The sequence below is a fragment of the Pristis pectinata genome, chromosome 1 (assembly GCF_009764475.1).
Source record: "Pristis pectinata isolate sPriPec2 chromosome 1, sPriPec2.1.pri, whole genome shotgun sequence".
Classification (NCBI taxonomy): Eukaryota; Metazoa; Chordata; class Chondrichthyes; order Rhinopristiformes; family Pristidae; genus Pristis; species Pristis pectinata.
Window position 1 is genome coordinate 126,581,443 of NC_067405.1, and position 21,166 is coordinate 126,602,608.

Below are 21,166 nucleotides of genomic sequence, written 5' to 3' on the forward strand. Positions count from 1 at the left end.
AGGTATTACAGCGTAAAATACATAATAGAATACAGAGTGAAGTGTCACAGCTACAGAGGAAGTGCATTGCAGGTAGACAATAAGTTGCAAGGTCAAAACAAGGTAGATTATGAGGTCAAGAGTCCATCTCATTGCTTCAACCACTGAGTTCCTTCTGCAGATTGTTTCTGAGCATTACAATTTTCTGTTGTGCAACTTTGAGCCTTTATTATCTTGGTTTTGTGGTTTAATATTTCCTGGGGTTTACAGAACTCTGAAGTTGATTCCTTTGAGATTATTATACAATCATATAGCACAGAAGCAGGCCCTTTCAGTCCACCTCTTCCATGCTGCTCATGATGTCTATTGGTGCTAATCTCACTTGCCTGCATTTGGCCTGTATCCCTCTATGCCTTTCCTATCTATATATCTGTCTTTTAAATATTGTAATTGTATCTGCTTCTGCAATCTCCTTTGGCAGCCCATTCCAGGTGTTAAACTTTTACCTCTCTCACCTTAAACATGTACCCTCTAGTCCTACACTCTCCTGTCCTGGGAAAATTATTTGCCCTTACTTTGATTTTAATTTCCATTTTGTTTCACTTACCTTTTGTTGTTAGTATTTAAGTTTAGACGAGCAGTCTTAAGCAAAATGGTATTTTTCTTTCATCTGCCGCAAGAGATTTGTTTTGTTTTCCATTGATTGATTGAGATTTAATTTATCATTGATTTAATTTGAGAGCCTTTGTTGTGTCTGTCAGTCACTGAATTAGAGGACGTGGCAGAATGCATGTCTGTGCACACAGGCTGATCCTAAGCCTGCCAAAGTGGCTATTCATAGGTCTAGGCAGGAGGCTGTCAAAGGGTCCATCTGTCCTGAGTGTCTTCCCTTCTTCACAAGTTATGTTCATGGCTGGGTTTCCCTAGAAAGGGGTCCATCTGTCCTGAGTGCTAGGATTGGATGTTGGGTGTTTTTGTCTTGGAAATTGATGCAGAAAGACTCAAGAGGTTGGTTCTTGAGTTGAGAGGAAGCATAAACAGTTTAGCCCTATGCTCCTGCCTAGAAGAAGGAAGGTGATAAAGCAATATCACATTTTGAGGAGGGGCTCAAAGAGTAGATGCTGGGAGGATATTTCCTCTGGTGGTGCAATCTAGAAATGGGAACATGGTTTCAGGATAAGTGTTCAGACACTTAAGCAGAATGAGAAGGTGTTTCTTTCTCAAAAGGGTGTGAATCTTTAAAAGTTTTCACTGCAAAGGACTTTGGATGCTGAGCCATTATGTGTATACAAAGCCGAGACAGAGACACTTTGGGACGACAAGGAAGTCAAGGGTTCCAGGGACTGGACAGAGAAATGCTGAGGCTAAAGATTGGACATGATCTTATTGTATGACAAAACACAACCAAGGGTCCGTCTATTCCGACCACTTGCCCCTCTTGTGACTGCATGCCTGTCAAAGTGCTCATGCCTGCAACAAACAATCTGCTGGAGGAACTCAGCAGGTGAGCAGCATTTGTGGGTGGAAAAAAATTCCCCCCCTCCTCTTCCCCCAAATCTCCTCCCCATCCCCCCCAACCCCCTTCCTCCTCTATCCCCCCCCAACCCCCTTCCACCTCTATCCCCCCCCAACCCCCTTCCACCTCTATCCCCCCCCAACCCCCTTCCACCTCTATCCCCCCCCAACCCCCTTCCACCTCTATCCCCCCCCAACCCCCTTCCACCTCTATCCCCCCCCAACCCCCTTCCACCTCTATCCCCCCCAACCCCCTTCCACCTCTATCCCCCCCAAGCCCTTCCACCTCTATCCCCCTCCTCCTCCATCCCCATCTCCCCCCTCCTCCTCCTCCATCCTCCCTCCTCCTCCTCCATCCTCCCATCCCCCTCCATCCTCCTCATCCCCCATCTCCTCCCCCTCCCCACCTCCCCCTCCCCCCTCCCCCCTCCCTCCCTCCCCTCCCCCCTCCACCTCCCCTCCCTCCCTCCCCCCCCTCCACCTCCCCTCCCCCCCCTCCCTCCCTCACCCCCCCCTCACCCCCCCTCCCCCTCCCTCCCTCCCCCCCTCCCTCCCTCACCCCCCCTCCCCCACCCCCCCTCCCCCCTCCCTCACCCCCCCCTCCCCCCTCCCTCACCCCCCCTCCCCCACCCCCCCCCCTCCCTCACCCCCCTCCCCCTTCCTCCTCTATCCCCCCCAACCCCCTTCCACCTCTATCCCCCCAACCCCCTTCCACCTCTATCCCCCCAACCCCCTTCCACCTCTATCCCCCCAACCCCTTCCACCTCTATCCCCCCCCCCCCCCCCACCCCCCCCCCCCCCCCCACCCCCCCCCCCCACCCCCCCCCCCCCCCCCCCACCCCCCCCCCCCCCCCCCCCCCACCCCCCCCCCCCCCCCCCCCACCCCCCCCCCCCCCCCCCCCCCCCCCCCCCCCCCCACCCCCCCCCCCCCCCCCCCCCCCCCCCCCCCCCACCCCCCCCCCCCCCCCCCCCCCCCCACCCCCCCCCCCCCCCCCCCCCCCCCCCCCCCCCCCCCCCCCCCCCCCCCCCCCCCCCCCCCCCCCCCCCCCCCCCCCCCCCACCCCCCCCCCCCCCCCCCCCCCCCCCCCCCCCCCCCCCCCCCCCCCCCCCCACCCCCCCCCCCCCCCCCACCCCCCCCCCCCCCCCCCCCCCCCCCCCCCCCCCCCCCCCCCCCCCCCCCCCCCCCCCCCCCCCCCCCCCCCCCCCCCCCCCCCCCCCCCCCCCCCCCCCCCCCCCCCCCCCCCCCCCCCCCCCCCCCCCCCCCCCCCCCCCCCCCCACCCCCCCCCCCCCCCCCCCCCCCCCCCCCCCCCCCCCCCCCCCCCCCCCCCCCCACCCCCCCCCCACCCCCCCCCCCCCCCCCCCCCCCCCCCCCCCCCCCACCCCCCCCTCCCCCCCCCCCCCCCCCACCCCCCCCCCCCCCCCCCCCCACCCCCCCCCACCCCCCCCCCCCCCCCCCCCACCCCCCCCCCCCCCCACCCCCCCCCCCCCCCCCCCCCCCCCCCCCCCCCCCCCCCACCCCCCCCCCCCCCCCCCCCCCCCCCCCCCCCCCCCCCCCCCCCCCCCCCCCCCCCACCCCCCCCCCCCCCCCCCCACCCCCCCCCCCCCCCCCCCCCCCCCCCCCCCCCCCCCCCCCCCACCCCCCCCCCCCCCCCCCCCCCCCCCCCCCCACCCCCCCCCCCCCCCCCCCCCCCCCCCCCCCCCCCCCCCCCCCCCCCCACCCCCCCCCCCCCCCCCCCCCCCCCCCCCCCCCCCCCCCCCCCCTCCCCCCCCCCCCCCCCCCCCCCCCCCCCCCCCCCCCCCCCCCCCCCCACCCCCCCCCCCCACCCCCCCCCCCCCCCACCCCCCCCCCCCCCCCCACCCCCCCCCCCCCCCCCCCCCCCCCCCCCCCCCCCCCCCCCCCCCCCCCCCCCCCCCCCCCCCCCCCCCCCCCCACCCCCCCCCCCCCCCCCCCCCCCCCCCCCCCCCCCCCCCCCCCCCCCCCCCCCCCCCCACCCCTCCCCCCCCCCCCCCCCCCCCCCCCCCCCCCCCCCCCCCCCCCCCCCCCCCCCCCCCCCCCCCCCCCCCCCCCCCCCCCCCCCCCCCCCCCCCCCCCCCCCCCCCCCCCCCCCCCCCCCCCCCCACCCCCCCCCCCCCCCCCCCCACCCCCCCCCCCCCCCCCCCATCCCCCCCCCCCCCCCTCATCCCCCCCCTCCCCTCCCCCTCCCCCCCTCAGCCCCCCCTCCCCCCTCATCCCCTCCCCTCCCCTCCCTCCTCCCCTCCCCTCCCCCCCCCTCCTCCCCTCATCCCCCCCCTCCCCCCCTCATCCCCCCCTCCCCCTCATCCCCTCCCCTCCCCCCCCTCCTCCCCTCCCCTCCCCCCCCTCCTCCCCTCCCCTCTCCCCCTCCCCTCCCCCCCCTCCTCCCCTCCCCCCCCTCCTCCCCTCCCCCCCTCCTCCCCTCCCCCCTCCTCCCCTCCCCCCCCTCCTCTGCCTCCTCCCCTCCCCCCCCTCCTCTCCTCCCCTCCCCCCCCTCCTCTCCTCCCCTCCCCCCCTCCCCCTCCTCCCTCCCCTCCCCCCCCCTCCTCCCCTCCCCTCCCGTTACACCCCTCCCCCTCCTCCCCTCCCCTCCCTCCCTGCCGCTCCCCTCCTCCCCTCCCCTCCTCCCCTCCCCTCCCGTCACCCCCCCTGCCCCTCCCCTCCCCTCCCCTCCCTCCCTGCCCTCCTCCCTCCCCTCCCCCCCCTCCTCCCCTCCCCTCCCCCCCTCCTCCCCTCCCCTCATCCCCTCCCCTCATCCCCTCCTCCCCATCCCCTCATCCCCTCCCCTCATCCCCTCCCCTCATCCGGCTCGACCCGCCAGTCGATTGTTTGTGTCTCCAGGTTCCAGCATCTGCAGTCTCTTGTGCCTCCCTCTGCCCCTTGCATTGCGTTCTCTTTAGTGCCGCCTTGCCGTTTTGATTCATTAACACCAGAGAAACAAAGGACTGCAAATGCTGGAATCCAGATTCATGTTAGATTCAGTTTCCCTTCATAAAGCCATTTGAGAAAGCGATCGGACGCAGGTGCCCTGCACGTTCCCTGTCGCCCGTAGGCGCCGCCTCCACTGTTTCGGTCCTTCCGCGACACCGTAGCTCCGGTCCCTCCCGGGGGGGTTGCCGGTTCGCGGCGCTGCTCGGCCGTTGCCAGGAGGCCCTGATCCCGGGGCGGGTGGGGGGTCGGCGGCCGCTCCTTGCACCCGTCGTCTGATTTCTGCTGCCGAGACGAAGCTGCAGGCAGCATTGGCCTTTACTGATTCCTGGCAGGGACTCCGCGTCAGGGCGTCCCTCAAAGGTAAATGTCTTCGCCCTGTTCCCCGGGCACACGTGTTGTTGCAGCCGTAGTGCCCGGCAAAGCATCGGTGGTTTCATTTGACCCCTTCACCAACGGAGACAGGACCTTCTGTACCGACGTGTCAGCACCGGTCGAGATCAGAGACGAGTTACGGTTGTGTTTGAACGCTTTCTCACCACCGAAATGTTGAAGATGGGTTTGCAACTTTAACCCTGCTGAACGTTTCCTGCTTCCGCAGCCAGTCTTTTAATTTGCAGAAATGGCTAAAATTGCACTGTGGTGAAACATTGTTCTTTATCGGTTGGGAAAGCCATTTCTGCCATTTGTAGTCATTAGAAGAATAGCTATGGGACTGGTGGTGATTTTTATTTATATATTGGAAATCCTCTCTATAAAATGGAGTGTGTTGATTTTAGTACTTTACAGAGCAATTGAATCCAGTCACTGTTTAAATGTCCTTTCATTTTCTAATTGTTGGCTGCTGGCAGCCAGTAAGATGCATTCTTTTTAACTTTCAAATTAGAAAAGAATAATATTGGGATTTAAGCTAAAATACCATCACTTAATAACCTTATAGAGAAAGATCAGAGAAAATGTTGAATATGAGTAGTGCAATCACATCCACCTTTCATATTTTCTTAATCATTAGAAGACCACTATGAGGTACGGGTAGGTTAATGTAGGTTTAAAGTGGGCGGCGCAGACTTGTTGGGCCGGAAGGGCCTGTTACCATGCTGTAAATAAAAAAAAATTAAAATGTCTTGAATGGGGTACAATATGTTGTGAAGAACTGAGTTATTCTATTTTGATGTGCAAACACATGTGGATGATTACAGCACAGATACAGGCCCTTCAGCCCAATGAGTCCATGCCAACCACTGTGCCCACGCAGCTAGTCCTGATTTCCTGCATTCGGCCCATATACCTCTAAGCCCCACCCCTCCATGTACCTATCCAAGTGCTTCTTAAATGATACTGTTGTACCTGCCTCAAGCACTTCCTCTGGCAGCTCGTTCCATAAATTCAGCACCCTCTGCGTGGAAGAAGTTGCACCTCAGGTCCTTTTTAAATCTTTCCCCTCTCACCCTAAATCTTTGCCCCCTAGTTTTGGATTCCCCTACCCTGGGGAAAAGACTGTTACCAACTACCTTATCTATGCCTCTCATAATTTTAAACACTTCTATAAGATCTACGTCTAGTTAATTCATACTAATTTCAAACATCTTAATGTCACCCTGGGTCAAGCATTCAGACTACTAGCAGTAGTTTCTGGTTGGGTTTTTTATTCTCTTTAAACCAGGGCTACTAAGACTTGCCATCTCAACGCAAGCTAGCAATTGAATGTCTAGCCTTTTCCATTGAATGGTTCCATTATAATTTTCTTTCCCCATCCACACTTGCCCTAGTTGTCATGGAGTTTGTGACTGAACTTTCCTGATCTACATGGTCCAGTAACTCATTGGATAAGCTCACTGAGCCAAACATCTCTTGATGTTATTTTAAGAGAGAATTAGGTGCATGTGCACAAATTATTGATGTTATCTCCTTATCTTCAGATGTATCTCATTTTAATCTTTATTTGCCCTCAGGGTGTCTGAGACTGAAAAGCTGCAGAAGAGGGAACCATGTCGTTAACAGCTGGTTTGAAAACAGATTTTGAGAGGCTGCTTTTGCGTTTTCAGCAAACTGAAAGTGTGCGCTATGAGGAGTTCTCTGCTATCTGGCGAGACATGAAGTTCTCTACTATCTTTTAGTAAGAATTCTTTTTAAAATGTTAATGCAGGGATTAAGGTCTGCACTTCCAAAGTTGTTGGTGCTCAAATGGCTGTTATGGTGATTGTTGTCAGTATAAAAAGCCATCAAGTGCATCACATCTGAGACAGATCCTGTTCTCGTCTGATCTTACTGAGTACACTTCAGTAGTGGACTGTTTTGAAAGAGAAATCATGTATGAGCAACTGAAGTATTAATGCGTATGTGGATAAAAGTGAACAAATAGATGCACAATACTTCCTGAAGGTATTTCATAAAGTGCTGCATCAAAGGTTATTGCCGAAATTAAAGCTTTTGGTATGAGAGGTCGTACATAGAAGATTGGTTGCGTAACAGGAAAGAGAGAGTATATCAGTGTGTCTTTTTCTGATTGTTGATATATAATGAATAGTGTGTTCAAGAAGTCAATGCCAAGGCCTCAACTTTTTACAATTTATATAAGTGACTTGGATGAAAGCACTGAAGGTATGATTCTAAATCTGTCAATGTCATAAAGGTACATAGGAAAATGTATCACAATTACATTTGTTTCTTTCAGTGGAAAAATGGGCAAAATTGACAGCAGGATGTTCACGAGGGAAGCACTAGCTCTGGCAAGTCGATACTTTTTCCCTCCTTACAGTTTTCAGATCCGGTTTGGAGGCTTGTACCTTCTTTATGGACTATACAATACACAGCTTTGCCAGCCTAAGGAAAAGGTACATGTCTCATTTACTTTGCTGAGTGTTTGTTTTTATTACCACTTTGATTACGCTTAAGTTGTCAGTGCATATTTGTATCTATTCCCCATCAGCTTTCATATGTATTTTAGACACAGAGATACTTCCATCTGTGGGGGAGCGAGAATTCTGGACCATAAATATAAATTAGTCACCAATACATGCTAAAAAGGATTCAGAAAAAAACTGCTTTATTCACAGGGAAATAGTAGTTACAATGAATAGCATAGATGGTGTACAGCCCAAGAGGCTGAATAGAAGAGAATGTTGATACAGTTAAAAGAACTGGGATGTGAGGAGGCTTGTGTGGAGTTTAAACATGATGTGGAGCTTCTGAGCATCGTAAAATTCTATTTGTGCTGTATATTCAAGCTATTTTATTCCTGTTTTGCTGGACATGATTAATTTGCCTTTGGTCTTCTCATCTTTAAAGTGAGGAATAGTTCATGCAATATGTGAGGAATTGGAGATCAAGGCTTTCTTTTCACTTCCTAATGTTTGTTGCCATGATGGAGTTTGAAATAAATGCCTAAATGTCATCTATGTAATGAGCAGTTAAGTCTGTATTTTCTACAGATAAGGATAGCATTGAAGAATTGGGATGAGGTGCTCAGTTGCCAAGAGGAAATGGTGAATGCAGAACATTTTGATGCTATCTTTGTTCTGAGAAAACTTCTGAATGACAAAGCCTTCCATTTCACAGCAATGCCAACATTGGTAAGTACCAGTTGAGGTTCTATGGTTTATCAAAGGTTGAAGACTCTGCAGACTGCTGTTTTATCAGTATTTAATGAAATGCATCAAATTCCTTTCTCTATTTTAATGGATTCAGCCTCATCAAATCCATATAATCATAGAGGCATACAGCATGAATGAGGTTCTCAGATCACCCTGTACCTGCTGGCTATCAAGTACCTGTCTATAATATTCCCATTTTCCAGCAATCAGCTGTAGCTTTCTATGCTGTGACTTGTCTAAATATTTTTTAAATTTGTAAGAATACTTGACTCCACCTTCAGGCGAATTTCCAGATTTCAACCACCCTCTTTGTGAAAACAAAAATCTTCATCTTCTCTAAATGTCCTACCCCTAACTGTAAACCTTTACCCTTTGATTACAGACACCTCTGTTAAGGGGAAGAGTTCCTCACTTTCTAACCTTTCTGTGTTCTGTATAATTTTGTACACCTCAGTTAAGTTCTTCCTCTCAGCCTTCTTATCACTCCCAAGAAAACAAGCTCAGCTTATCCAGTCTCTCCTCAAAGCTGAATGCTCCATCCAGGCAACATCCTGTTCAGTCTCCTCTGCACCCTCACCAGTGCCACACTATTAGGAAGGATGTGATTGTAATCAGAACTGCACGTGGTGCTCCATTGAGGAGTTTGATACACGAGTGCTAAGTGTTTCACATACTTTCCACCTTCTGGTCATGCTGCAGATCATTATATTTCTTCTTTCACTGGTTCCTTTCTCAAACTGGATAATAATACATCAGGGTACAACCATGTATGAATGAATTAATATAAAAATAGTGCTTGGAAGGAAAAACAGCTGATAAATTGCTTTTCATTTTTTTTTCAGTTAACTTTCAATAAAAGAGAAAAAAAATGCCCAATGATGATGTTAATGAGAACTTCCGGGAGAAGTCTAATCTGGTGTCTGAACTCATTAGTGCTGAGGCTTTGGAGGTATGATCTTAATGGGGAATGATTCGGGCTGAGAAACCGGAGATCAAATTTTGAATGTCATTATGTTATGCTAGTGATCTTTTGTAGTTTACATTGCTGTAAGAGATGTGGACAGTTATTGAGAGAGGGAGCACAGTGAGATTTTGCCCTGGATAAGGGTTAATTAACTGGTAAAGGGAAGAATTTTTTTTGCCTCCTGAACAATGGCATAGAAATAATTTCTTTTCCCTCTTTAAAGGAACTAACAAATGTGCATGAACACTATCAAGCTATGAAACACATGATCTCTGCAAACAAAACACAGCTGGACAAAGCACTAAGTTTAATTCGAGAGAACTTTGTGCCGGATCTGAAGAATGTTGCAGTGGACTTTCAACAGTGGCAAGAGAATAAGGTAAAACTATTTGTGTAATTGTATGCAATGTGACACCTTTTTCAGTACAAGATGCATTAAAACTGGTTAGAATTGAACAAGTCATTAACATTGTCGATGCAGAGGTTGATGTTCATGTGTGACTTGTTAGTAATCTTGGAGCATGGAAAGAGAGAACAGAATAATTCGTACCCCAGTCACAGAGCACAGAACAACAACAAATGTCACAGCATAGAAGTCTCTTTGGCCCAATGAGTCGTTGCCGGCTCTGTACAAAAGCAATCAAGCTAGTTCCCCCTCCCACCTCCCACCCCCACCTCCCCCCCCCCCCCCCCCCCCCCCCCACCCTCCATCCCCAAGGCCTTGGAGATGCTTTCCTTTCAAGAATTTATCTAGCTCCTTTTTGAATGCTGCAATTGAATCCGCCTTCACTTATCCTCACAATGCATTCGAATTCTAAACAAGAAACATTTTCATATCTTTTTAGGTTTTTTGCTGGTGACCTTCATTGTTTATCCTTCTTGGTTCTTGACCCTTCCATCAATGTGATAATTTTCTGCCAAGATCTTGCATGATTTTGAATATCTCACTCCACTCTGTAGTTAATACATAGACCTGAAGTTCTTCATTCCTGGAATCATTCTGGTAAATTGCTTCTGCAACCTCTGTAAGTGCTTCACATCTTTCCTAAAGTGTAGTGCTGAGAACAGGGTACAATATTCCAGTTGTAGTCAAACCAGTGTCCTGTAAAGATTCATTATGACTTTGGTCTTGTGCTTTGGGTCTCTATTCATAAAACTCAGGACCTGTTTTTTATTTTAACCTCTTTCTCAACTTGCTCTGCCAGTGCTACACTATTCTTTGGTGTAGGGCTTCCTACCTGTTAGGAGTCTCCTTTCTTATTTATTTCCGTTCTCATCCTCTGTTCCTTGGTGTGTGTCATAAGATCCCTGTAAAGATTATTTTGCTTTTCAATTCAGCAGATGCCTTTTGACCCATAAAGCTTGGAGAGAAGTCCCAGATTCAAATGACAATGTATTCAGAGTCAAGATGTAATATTTCCAATCACTTTAGACTGAATAGATACAATGCAAATAGAGCATTGGCTGCGATATGTTTTAGATTTGTATTTTGTTTCACTGTGCACATTTTTGGTGTCTTTAGTCATGCATTATTATTCAGAGGTCTATTTTAAGCAAGAGTAACCAAGGACTGCAGATACTGGAATCTAGAAGAATCTAGAGTCCTGAAGAAGTGTCCTGACCACAAATCGTTGACCGCCTGCTTTTTTCCACGGATGCTGTCTGGCCTGTTGAGTTCCATAGAACAATACAGCACAATACAGGCCCTTCGGCCCACCATGTTGTGCCGCCCTTCAAACCACACCTATGATTATCTAGCCCCTTCCTCCCACATATCCCTCTAACTTAAATTCCTCCATATTCTTATCTAACAATCTCTTGAACTTATCCAATGTATCAGCCTCCACCACCACCCGGGCAGCGCATTCCATGCACCAACCACTCTCTGGGTGAAAAACCTCTTCTGACATCACCTTGAACTTCCCACCCAATACCTTAAAGCCATGTCCTCTTTTTTGAGCATTGGTGCCCTGGGAAAGAGGCATCCTCCAGCATCATAGTGTTTTTAATCTATTTCAAGCAAATTCTGGAGTATTGGAATACCCCAAAATGCCAGCAGAGTCTGCAAAATCACTGATTCTCTCTTCAGTGTTTTAATAAGTCTGCTTATTTTTGCTTGCAATGCTGGTTCAACGCTAATTTTGGAAGAGAAATTTTCTGATCAGTGCATCCTGTCAGGTATTGTTTTCTAATAAATGTTCGGGAGGTTCAGTGTAACTATTTATGATTTTCTAAGAAAACCCAATAAAACAGTTTTTTATTTGAAAAATATTGCAGAACTTAAACTTGACTGACCAGTCAGGAACCCCTGTCTCTGAAGATGATGAACCTAAAGAACAAAAGGTGAGAAGAGTGTGAGTAAATTGATTACTTTGGTGTTTGTGCTGAAACTTTGGGATTTCTCTGATTTCTCTTGTGTGGCATCAGAAAGTCTGAGACTGAATTGTATTGATCTCTGGCACTGTGTAGCTTTGCCAAAGTGTTACATTGTTTCTGCCTCTCAGTAGCAATGTAAATTATTCATGAATCCTTGCTTGCCAGCTAGTTTGATTTATATTGTTTAAAACTGCTCAAGTTCTTTGTCGTAGAAAAAAACTGTTTGCTGTGTAAATGAGTTTCAAATATTCCATCATTGCCATTCATTAACAGCTTTTTAATTATATTTGTTCCTTCTAGGCTTACTGTAAGATCAATGGTACAGAGCTGCTTTGTATTTTAGTCAGTGCCCCACTGTTGACTTTACAAAAGTATTACTGATCGATCTATAATGACCTTCAGAATTAGTACTGACTTGGGCTAAAAATAGTTTGTGACTTCTGAGCTTTTTAATGTGCACTTGATAAACGTAAAGTTAAGATGAATTTAAATCATAATGAAAACTAAGCTCCACAGGTAAAAAGAAGGGTGCTGAGAAAATTTCATAAAGGAAATCAAACCTGAGTGTTGAATATACTTAGAGTGTCATAGGTTGTAGCAAGAGACAGTTGTGATGAGAAAGGCCAATCATGTTTGCTGCTGAATGAATTACGTTTTTGACTTTGAATCCTAAATACAGTTGCATTATAGAAGAGGTTCATATGCAGTTCTTATCCTTGTGCAAAATTATGGTCACTTCTCCCTATTTCATGTATATATTGCTATTTCATGTGTGTACTGTTCTGCAAAAATAAATTTGAAATCTGATTGGGGTGATGATACAGCCTTGCTTGACACAGGTCTGCATAGAGTTTGGGCCTGTCGGTTGAGATCATGGCTTTTAATGCCATCGTAAAACAAAGAACTGCATATGAACCTCTTCTATAATGCAACTGTATTTAGGATTCAAATTCAAAAACATAATTCATTCAGTAGCAAACACGATTAGCCTTTCTCATCACAACTGTCTCTTGCTACATCCTGCGACACTCTAAGTATATTCAACACTCAGGTTTGATTTCCTTTATGAAATTTTCTCAGCACTCTTCTATCTTACAGAGATGAATTTTTGTGGATTGTCAAAGCTGAAGATGGTACACAATTCCTCTCAACTAACAGATTCAAGGGCTTTTGTGAGGTCTAAAAGGCCAGGCATCTTGGTTGAAGTTGATCCCTGCATTGTCTTGAAGTTGACGTGCTGTGATGATCATACCCATTGTGCCTCTGTGTGGACAGAATTCACACTACAATTTGGAGAGCGGCTCTTTGAACCAATGCGTGGAAGTGGTTGAGGGAACCCCTGTTGATGACTGTCACTGTGGCAGACAGCAAAGTGGCCTGTCTTGTCATTATCATTGTCATGAATACATTATCTCTGAGGTCCCCCAGCATGTCCTTCTCTTCCATGAAGTTCTGACTTAAGTTCCTCTCTGCCACGGTTTAACAGTTCAGTGGGGATACCACCTGCTCCTGAGGCCTTGTTTTTCAGTTGACAAGTAGATCTTTGGTCAGGAGTGGCTCACATCAAGGACAGAATCATAGTTGAGGCGTTGTTTCTTCAAGTGGGCACTGACTGTCTCTCTGTCCTTGGTAAGCTCTCCTCCATTCTGGGGACTGGATAAACTCAATGACTCTGAAGAATCTGTGCCCATTGTGGTTATCAGTGAGTAGCTGGACCTCCTGCACTCTCTCAACCAGCCATCTGTGTTGAGGTGTCTCCCTCTCCCTTCCCACTTTGTGTATAAATTCTTTTCTTTAAAAGTAAATATGAAATCTAGCTATTTTAGCCCTTGTAGATGAAGTAAGATAGAATAAGATAATAAAATGAATGAGTTTATCTGACCTTCTATTTTCACAATTGGTATTTGAGATTGAAGAATTAGCTGATACTTCTGACACGATAAATATGAAGACAAAAATTTAGTACAAATTTGCAGCAGATAAGTGCAGACTAAACCCTTATACAATATTGCTTTCAGCTTGTGAACTTCTTTCTTGCCTGTGGTAAATCTAAAGACAGGTGACCAGCGATGGACTATGAATGCTCACTGCAGTATTTAATTCTCTGAGACTTGGTGTTCATTTATATTACAGATGACTTTAAGAAGTGGTTCTGGAGTTTTCCTTTGAATCCTTAGTGCTGTTGAAATAGTTCTGTTTATATTGTGTAGCAGATACTATGGCAGCTAAGAATTAGAACTACTAGTTGGTTTAATGGGGATTGCATGAATCTCCCTGACAACATCAGCTTTATATGAACAAAATAGCAGTGGTAGGTAGATACTTGATAAACAAGGGGATGAGAGGTTACTGTGGGCAGACGGGAATGTAGATTCGAGGTTAGAGTCAGGTCAGCTGATCTTATTAAATGGCAGAGCAGACTTGAGAGGCCGAGTGGTCTGTCCCTACTCTTTGTTCATGTGTTCATAATGTGCCATGTAATTGCAGTACATCATTACTGACTGAAAAATGACTAACATACACTGGATTCTTTTTTTTGAGGGGGATTTAAAAATAATTGTAAGTTTAATGCTACACTAGTTTGGTTTATATCAGAAGGAAAATGCTCACTTCTGAAATCCATGGACAAGTGCCTATGTACTGACTCTCAGTACTAGAATTGAAGTACACCTAGTGTTGTTACACCAGAATGGAGGTGGAATTGTGTTATCTTTAGCTTTGTTAGCCAAGTGCTTGCGTTCAGTATGATACATTTCAGTATTGTAACAGATGTAAATATATGATAGAAGAATATGGTATAACTAAGAACTAATCAGGAATATCAACTTGCTCTAATTTGCATTCTCTAAGTATAAGAAATAATTTAGAAACTGCTTAAAGTGAGATTTTTTTTCAAACAGGGTTCCAAACGTGCACAGACCCTAGCCGAGATAAAGTCAAAATCATATAATTCCACAGTCAAGGTCTGTATGCCAAAATCATTTCAGTTACCTACCTGGTTATATCTCTTATTTAGTAATGTTTGCATTGTAATTACAAAAATAAACATTTAACTTCACTGAATGGATTTACTGACAGTTTACTCTTGTGTGGTCATGATGTAAAGTTCACTTTAGAAGACCTGAGATTGATTTGAGACACCAGCATTACAATATATTTCTTTCTAAAGGTAAAATTCTTAATAAAAACTTGGAGTGATTAGCTTGCTTAGAATTCCATTTTTTTCATGTTTAAGTGCACACTGTCAGAATTTAATGCTTTGGTACAGGAATTTTTTTTAAGAAATCAATGTCGTGTGGTTGGTCCATGTGTTATAAACACCTGTCATTAATTGTTTAAAAACAATATTTTGCATCAAGGTATCTAGATCCAGACGGCACCGACAAGTTAAAATAGAGCCTGATCAGACAACTGAAAAGAAATCCCCAAAAACCAGAAAGTCATCAGTGAAAAATCAGGCCAACAAGAAAGGTAATTTTCAAAGCAATCACGTGTGTTGTGTTTCAGAGCATGGTTCTTTTCAGCAGTGCACTACAATATCCTCTGCATTGTAATGTAAGCATGTTGTGCGCATATATGTCAAATCTGCCCTTAAAAGATCCTGCTTGATAAATCTCTCTAAAAAGATGGATGTATATTTTCACGTAGCTTCAGGGTTCACTCAATGTAAACAGTAATATCTTAACCCAAAGCATTGACTGTCCATTTCCCTCCACAGATGGCTGCCTGACCCTCTGAAGTCTTCCGGTAGCTTGGTTTTTGCTAAAATGTAAACATCATTTTAGATCCTATTCACACCTTAGCACATGAAAATTGCTACTGATAAATACTATAGATGCTGGAAATCTAGAAGATCATCAACTGAAATGAAGAACTCTGTTCCTCTCAGCTGCTGTCTGTTCTCCTGAGTATTTCCAGCAGTTTGAGGGTTTGAATCCGAAATCAGTGTTTGCGAATAGGTAACGTTTAAACAGTCCAACTTTGTGTCTAATGACTCCTGGGAGGGAAGGTGTGATGGAGTTGTGCTGCTTGTATTTAAAATTATTGAATAATAGGAAAAAATAGTTTTTCTGTCTAGAATTTCATAGCCCAGTGTGATTAATTAGATAAGATATCCTTATTAGTCATATGTACATCGAAATACACAGTGAAATGCATCTTTTGCATATAATGCTTTGGGGGCAGCCCGCAAGTGTCGCCACGCTTCCAACACCAACATAGCATGCCCACAACTTCCTAACCCATATGTCTTTGGAATATGGGAGGAAACCAGAGCACCCAGAGGAAACCCACACAGACACGGGGAGAACGTACAAACTCCTTACAGACAGCAGCCGGAATTGAAACCTGGGTCGCTGGTGCTGTAAGCATTACGCTAACTGCTACACTACTGTGCCTGGAATGTATACTGTAATGTATACATTCCAGGAAGCGGTCATGGTACAACTTATTAATTCTTTGGCACATTTGTTCTTTTATTTGTTTTCAGAAAATGCTTGTTTCAAAAATAACTTAAGCAGCATTGACATATGAGTGCTAAAAGTTCAAAGCTCATCTTCGCAAAAACTATGTTGCATATGCAGCTTTTCTTTTCTCCGTTGAGGATGGTGGCGGGTGCAGTGGCCACTGCAGAGTTGCCACTCTATACAAATTCTAGAATTGATCTGTTCTTATGGGTTGGGACTTGTCTCACAACTCTGAAGTGATGCCCAGAGCAGTTCAAAGCAAGCAGGCATCCAGGAGCTTATAAACGTTCAATTAATTTTTGTTGGATAGCCTTCAGGAGTAGTCCCATGTGCATTTGGAGCCCTTAAGCCATGTCTGTTGCTGACTGCCATAAGTCGTATGAGGTGGACAAGTGAGTTGACATTATTGTCTGTTAACATGCTTTTTATATTGGGCAAATGGAAGCCCCTTGTATGGGTTTTCAGTTGTTTAGTTTATTCACTTTGGGCCTCCATGTGTTGAACCTCATCCTGACAAACACATTGGACACTGAAAATAAATTCTATGGGGTGTTTTTATTTTTAATTGTTTTAATATCTTATTCATCCTTGCTATTGTGATTGCTATTATAAATGAATCCTAAATGAATTCACTAATTGTTCAAAATTTTAATGACATTTTATGCTATTAGGTTCTTCCTGACAACTGTTACAAAATTTTGTTTCATCAGCTTTATAAAAACAAATGCCAGCTTAGTGAAAAAATGTCCATTTTGAAAATTTGTACATTAACGCCTGTTTATTAAAGTACTATGCATTTACCTTGACCAAAACATTTTAAAATCCTGTGCTAGATACAATATTGAATAAGATCAAAATACTGCAGGTGTCTCATAATTTTTCATTCTAATACAATCCTTTTGAGAGTCATTGGTTCCCTTAATGGTTGTTAGTATTTTGCAAAGTAGATCACTTGACTGTATTCCCTGGCACTTGCCCTATCTTTTCTGGTTAAAAATCCATTTTAAAGCTTCTTTGGACTCTGAACATTTCATGTACAAATAATATTCTTAAAAGAAAATGTAATGCCACTTCTATTAATCTCTTCCCTTTAATCTTTTGGTGGTAAACTAACAGTGATGAAATTTTACAATATTGATGGAAAATGTACCCTGATTTCAAGCTTGTCCTGATGCTCAAACAGAGTTCAATATCTTGTTGCTTCATCAACAGAAGGAATATTTAAATTTTGGTGTTAATCATTAGATATTTGTGAGATCCATTCTCACAGTAAAATTGGTTAGTCTGAATTGTGTACAGTCATGGACATTGGAGATTTTGTCAATGCTATTATTTGATACAATGCAGTGGAAAAATATTGCATGGTTACCTAGGAAACCAGGACTAGCAGGCTCAAATGCCACTGATGATTTCAGACTCTAATAAATTTTTTGAACATTAATTGGGAAGAGGACAAGGAGCAGGAGAACCAATATTTGCTCCAGATTACAGCATTTGCAAGAGAAACAAAGGACTGCAGATGCTGGAATCTAGTTGAAAAATGCTATGATGCTGGAGGAACTCAGCAGGCCAGGCAGCGCCCGTGGAGAAAAGCAGGCAGTCGACATTTCGGGTTGAGAACCCTTCATCAGGACTGGAAAGACCTTACCACCTGCCAGCCTGTGCTCCTCCCCCTCCCCCAACCTTCTTATTCTGGCTTCTGCCCTCTTCCTTTCCAGAAGAAGAAAGATGGCCTGTATATAGAATTGCAGAGGAGTAGAGTTGTGGGGACAGGAGCTGGTAGATGATCGGGTGGACCAGATGAGAGAGAGAATGATGGGCAGATGGCTCCATGTTGGTGGGGATAGTGGAATTGAAGGTGTTGGTCATCTAGTTTTTGATTGGCTTCACAGTGGCAGTGAAAAAGGTCAAGGACAGACAGGTCGTTGCAGGAATGGGAAGGCGAGTTGAAATGATATGCAACTGGAAATTCAAGATGCCAGTTGCAGACAGCGCAGGTGATCTGCAGAATGGTTGCCTACTCTATTCTTGGTCTCGCTGATGTAGAGGAGGTCACATGGCGAGCACCAAATTCACTGGGCCAGGTTGGAGGAGGTGCAGATGAATCTCTGCCTCGCTTAGTTCTTTCAGTAGTTTTTTTTGCTTAAGCTGAGGGGTGACCTGATATATACAAAATTATGAGAGGGAAGATAGGGTGGATAATGAGAAACTTTTTCCTCAAAATGGAGACATCTAAAACTAACGGGCATAGGTTTAAGGTGAGGAGCAAAAGGGGATCTGAGAAAAAAATTGTTTTACCCAGAGGGTGGTTGTAATCCGAAATACCTTGCCCAAGAACGTGATGGAGGCAGTTACACTCACAATGTTTAAGAAGTATTCTAGATGAGCACCTGAATTGCTAAGATAGGCCTTGGACCAAGTGCTGGTAAATAGGAATAGCGTACATGGGTATTCGATGATGGAATGGACTTGGTGGGCCAAAGGGCCTGTTTCTCTGCTGTATGGCTCTAACTATTTTGTTCACTGTGGCAAAATTCAATAATACTTAAGGGTAAAGGAACATTGCATTTACTGAACATGTCCTTGATTCTAATGGACTTTGATATTGTAGAGCACAGGAAATTGAATATACATCCCTACTGCCTTTTCTGAACAAGGGGGGTAACATTAACTGCTTCCATATTCCAACTTCCACGGAGGAGATTGTGCCAGCCGGTCATTGCTGAGGCTGGTGGACCTGAAAATAATGGCATTCACATATCTAAACTTCCTTCACCCATCCTAATTCCCCCTCAGTCCATATCCTCTTCTAAATTATAAGCTGCAGTGGCATAATGATCGATCTCGTGCTTTTTCCACTTAGCCCCCTGAGCAACCCCACCCAATTATCCTCACCTTCCAAAATTTTAACCTTTCAGATTCCTAACCATCAATCTAGCCAGACTGTGCAGTAAAATCATCTTTTACAAGATGATAAGAAGCATAGATCGAGTGGACAGTCAGAGACTTTTTCCCAGTGCAACAATGGCTAACACGAGGGGACATAATTTTAAGGTGATTGGAGGAAGGTATAAGGGGGATGTCAGGGTTAAGTTTTTTTACAGAGTGGTGGGTGTGTGGAACGCAGTGCCTGCAGAGGTTGTGGGGGCAGATACATTAGGGACATTTAAGAGACTCTTAGATAGACACATGAATGATAGAAAAATGGGGGCTATGTGGGAGGGAAGGGTTAGATAAATCTTAGAGCAGGATAAAACATCGGCACAACATTGTGGGCCGAAGGGCCTGTACTGTGCCATAGTGTTCTATGTTCTATAACAGAATATATTCCAGTCTTCTGGTATCTCACAGCTAATGAAGATGCAAAACAAAACTCCTTCAGAGTCCCAGCAATCTCTTCCCTTAGATCCTGCCAGGCCTTGTGGATTTATCCACCCTAATGTCCTCCGATATTTCTAACACTTCCTCCTTCCTGATACAGATATGCTTCAGACTATCAGCATATCATTTCCCTTAACACTCTGGCCTCCACACCCTTCTCCCTGGTGAATACCAATGAGAGGGATTAATTGAAGACCTCACTCATATCCCCTCATTCCACACATGGATTACCCCTTTGTTCCCCAAGGAGACCTGCTCTTTCCTTAGCTACCCTCTTGCTTCTAATATTTCAGAATTGAATTTATCACTGACGTATATCATGAAATTTGTTGTTTGGCAGCAGCTGTACACTGAAAAGAAGTAAAAATGACTATAAATTACAGAATAAATATTGTGCAAAGAAAAGAAATAACAAAGTAGTGTTCATGGGTTCATTGGACCGTTCAGAAATCTGATGGCGGAGGGGAAGAAGCTGTTCCTTAATTCATTGAGTGTGGGTCTTCAGTCTCCTGTACCTCCTCCCCGATGGTAGTTACGAGAAGAGGGCATGTCCCAGATGGTGAGGGTCATTAGTGATGAATGCCACCTTGGATTTAATCCTACTTATCAAGGTCATTTTTATGGCCCCCTTTCCCCCTCCTCATTTCTCTCCTTCATTCCCTAGAAACTTTAAAAACTCATTTGATACTAATTTCCTATACCTGACATATGCTTCTTTTTCCCTGATAAAACCTTCAATATCCTTTGTCAACCAAGATTCCCTAATCTTTGTTTTTTACCCTTAAAGGGACATGCCGACTCTTAACTCTATCTATCTTGCTTTTAAACACCTCCCACTTAGTGGATGTTTTCATATTTAGGTAGATTGTTTGTTCTGTTTTGGATTGCAAATGCCTAATGCTTAAATTCTGCTTGTTTCTAGAATCTCCACCATCCAAAAGAAGACGGTAACAATGAGGACAGTGTTGAATAATGCATGTAGAATGACCAGAGATAATGCACTTTAGGAACTCCAGTGGGATGGTCAAGAGGAAAGCTATCTTCGGAACAAAGTGGATCAAAGTAGCAATCCCATCAGTGCTGCTGGTTTGGATCAAAGTTGTGCATTAAAGTATTATATTTTCCTTGTGCTGAAAATAGATAAATATCTTTTTTGTATTACTGAAACAAAACCTTGAATCATAGCCAAGTACTGAATTGTAAGAAGATTCAAGATTTGTTTTCAAGTCTTGTATGTGAAATCCATGCAATTGTCTCCTGTGGTTAAAGTAGGTAGCTTTGGGGAACTGGTGCGCCCTGCCTCCCTCCCCTCCCACAACCTTAACACATCTGTTATTTACTTGTCAGAGTCACTCTAGTTAGGGTAAAACTTTCTCTAATGCGTTCCAACAACCAATGCACCCAGAAGTCTATTCTCAGCTGCACCAGTGTGATGCTTAAATTTCACTTGGTTGGATTGAACAATTGGTGCAGAATTCTGTCCTTCATCCTCACTCTTACTAGGAACTGAATGAAGCCTGTTCTTATTAAGCATCCTCTTAAAAACTTCAATACAGGCTGAATCCTAAATGTGAATTGAAGGAATTTTCTCAGCTTCGCAGTAATCTTTACAACTTCATTTAGTGATTACCTCATCACTTGTGGCCTCAATTCTCTTCAAACATTTTTGCAGCTTGAATGTGAACAGTAGAACTTCTTATAACAAATGACTGTTTCAGCAGTGCATAATAAAGTGATTTTTTTTAACTACTTTCAATTAGTGATGTATTGCTGTTCCTGGTAGGAACTGGCCCAAAGCAAGTTTCTCTCAAATATGTCTCCATTAATTGCTGAAAACTCAAGCAATTGTTGTGATTTAATTAGGATACTGGAGAATTCCCATATCCTAATGAATGCCTCAAAAGCCATGGTTCAACAAGCGATGGTTAAATTTGCACTGAACTGGTGCAT

General features: G+C 46.0%; 2 protein-coding genes across 2 annotated transcripts; both read left to right on the top strand.

Moving 5' to 3' along the window:
- Positions 1–1,489: 1,489 nt before the first annotated feature.
- On the top strand, positions 1,490–3,660 carry LOC127571186 (basic proline-rich protein-like; the record flags this gene model as incomplete). Its single annotated transcript, XM_052017324.1, has 3 exons — positions 1,490–1,506; positions 1,982–2,100; positions 2,264–3,660. Coding segments are annotated over 3 exons (1,533 nt in total), but the record flags the coding sequence as incomplete, so codon positions are not given.
- Positions 3,661–4,525: 865 nt separating this feature from the next.
- On the top strand, positions 4,526–20,958 carry snapc1b (small nuclear RNA activating complex, polypeptide 1b). Its single transcript, XM_052017336.1, is given in 10 exon segments — positions 4,526–4,799; positions 6,389–6,552; positions 7,111–7,270; positions 7,868–8,032; positions 8,889–8,978; positions 9,217–9,372; positions 11,271–11,336; positions 14,270–14,332; positions 14,729–14,840; positions 20,139–20,958. Coding segments are annotated over 9 exon segments (969 nt in total). The 5' UTR covers positions 4,526–4,799; positions 6,389–6,424; the 3' UTR covers positions 20,168–20,958.
- Positions 20,959–21,166: the final 208 nt, after the last annotated feature.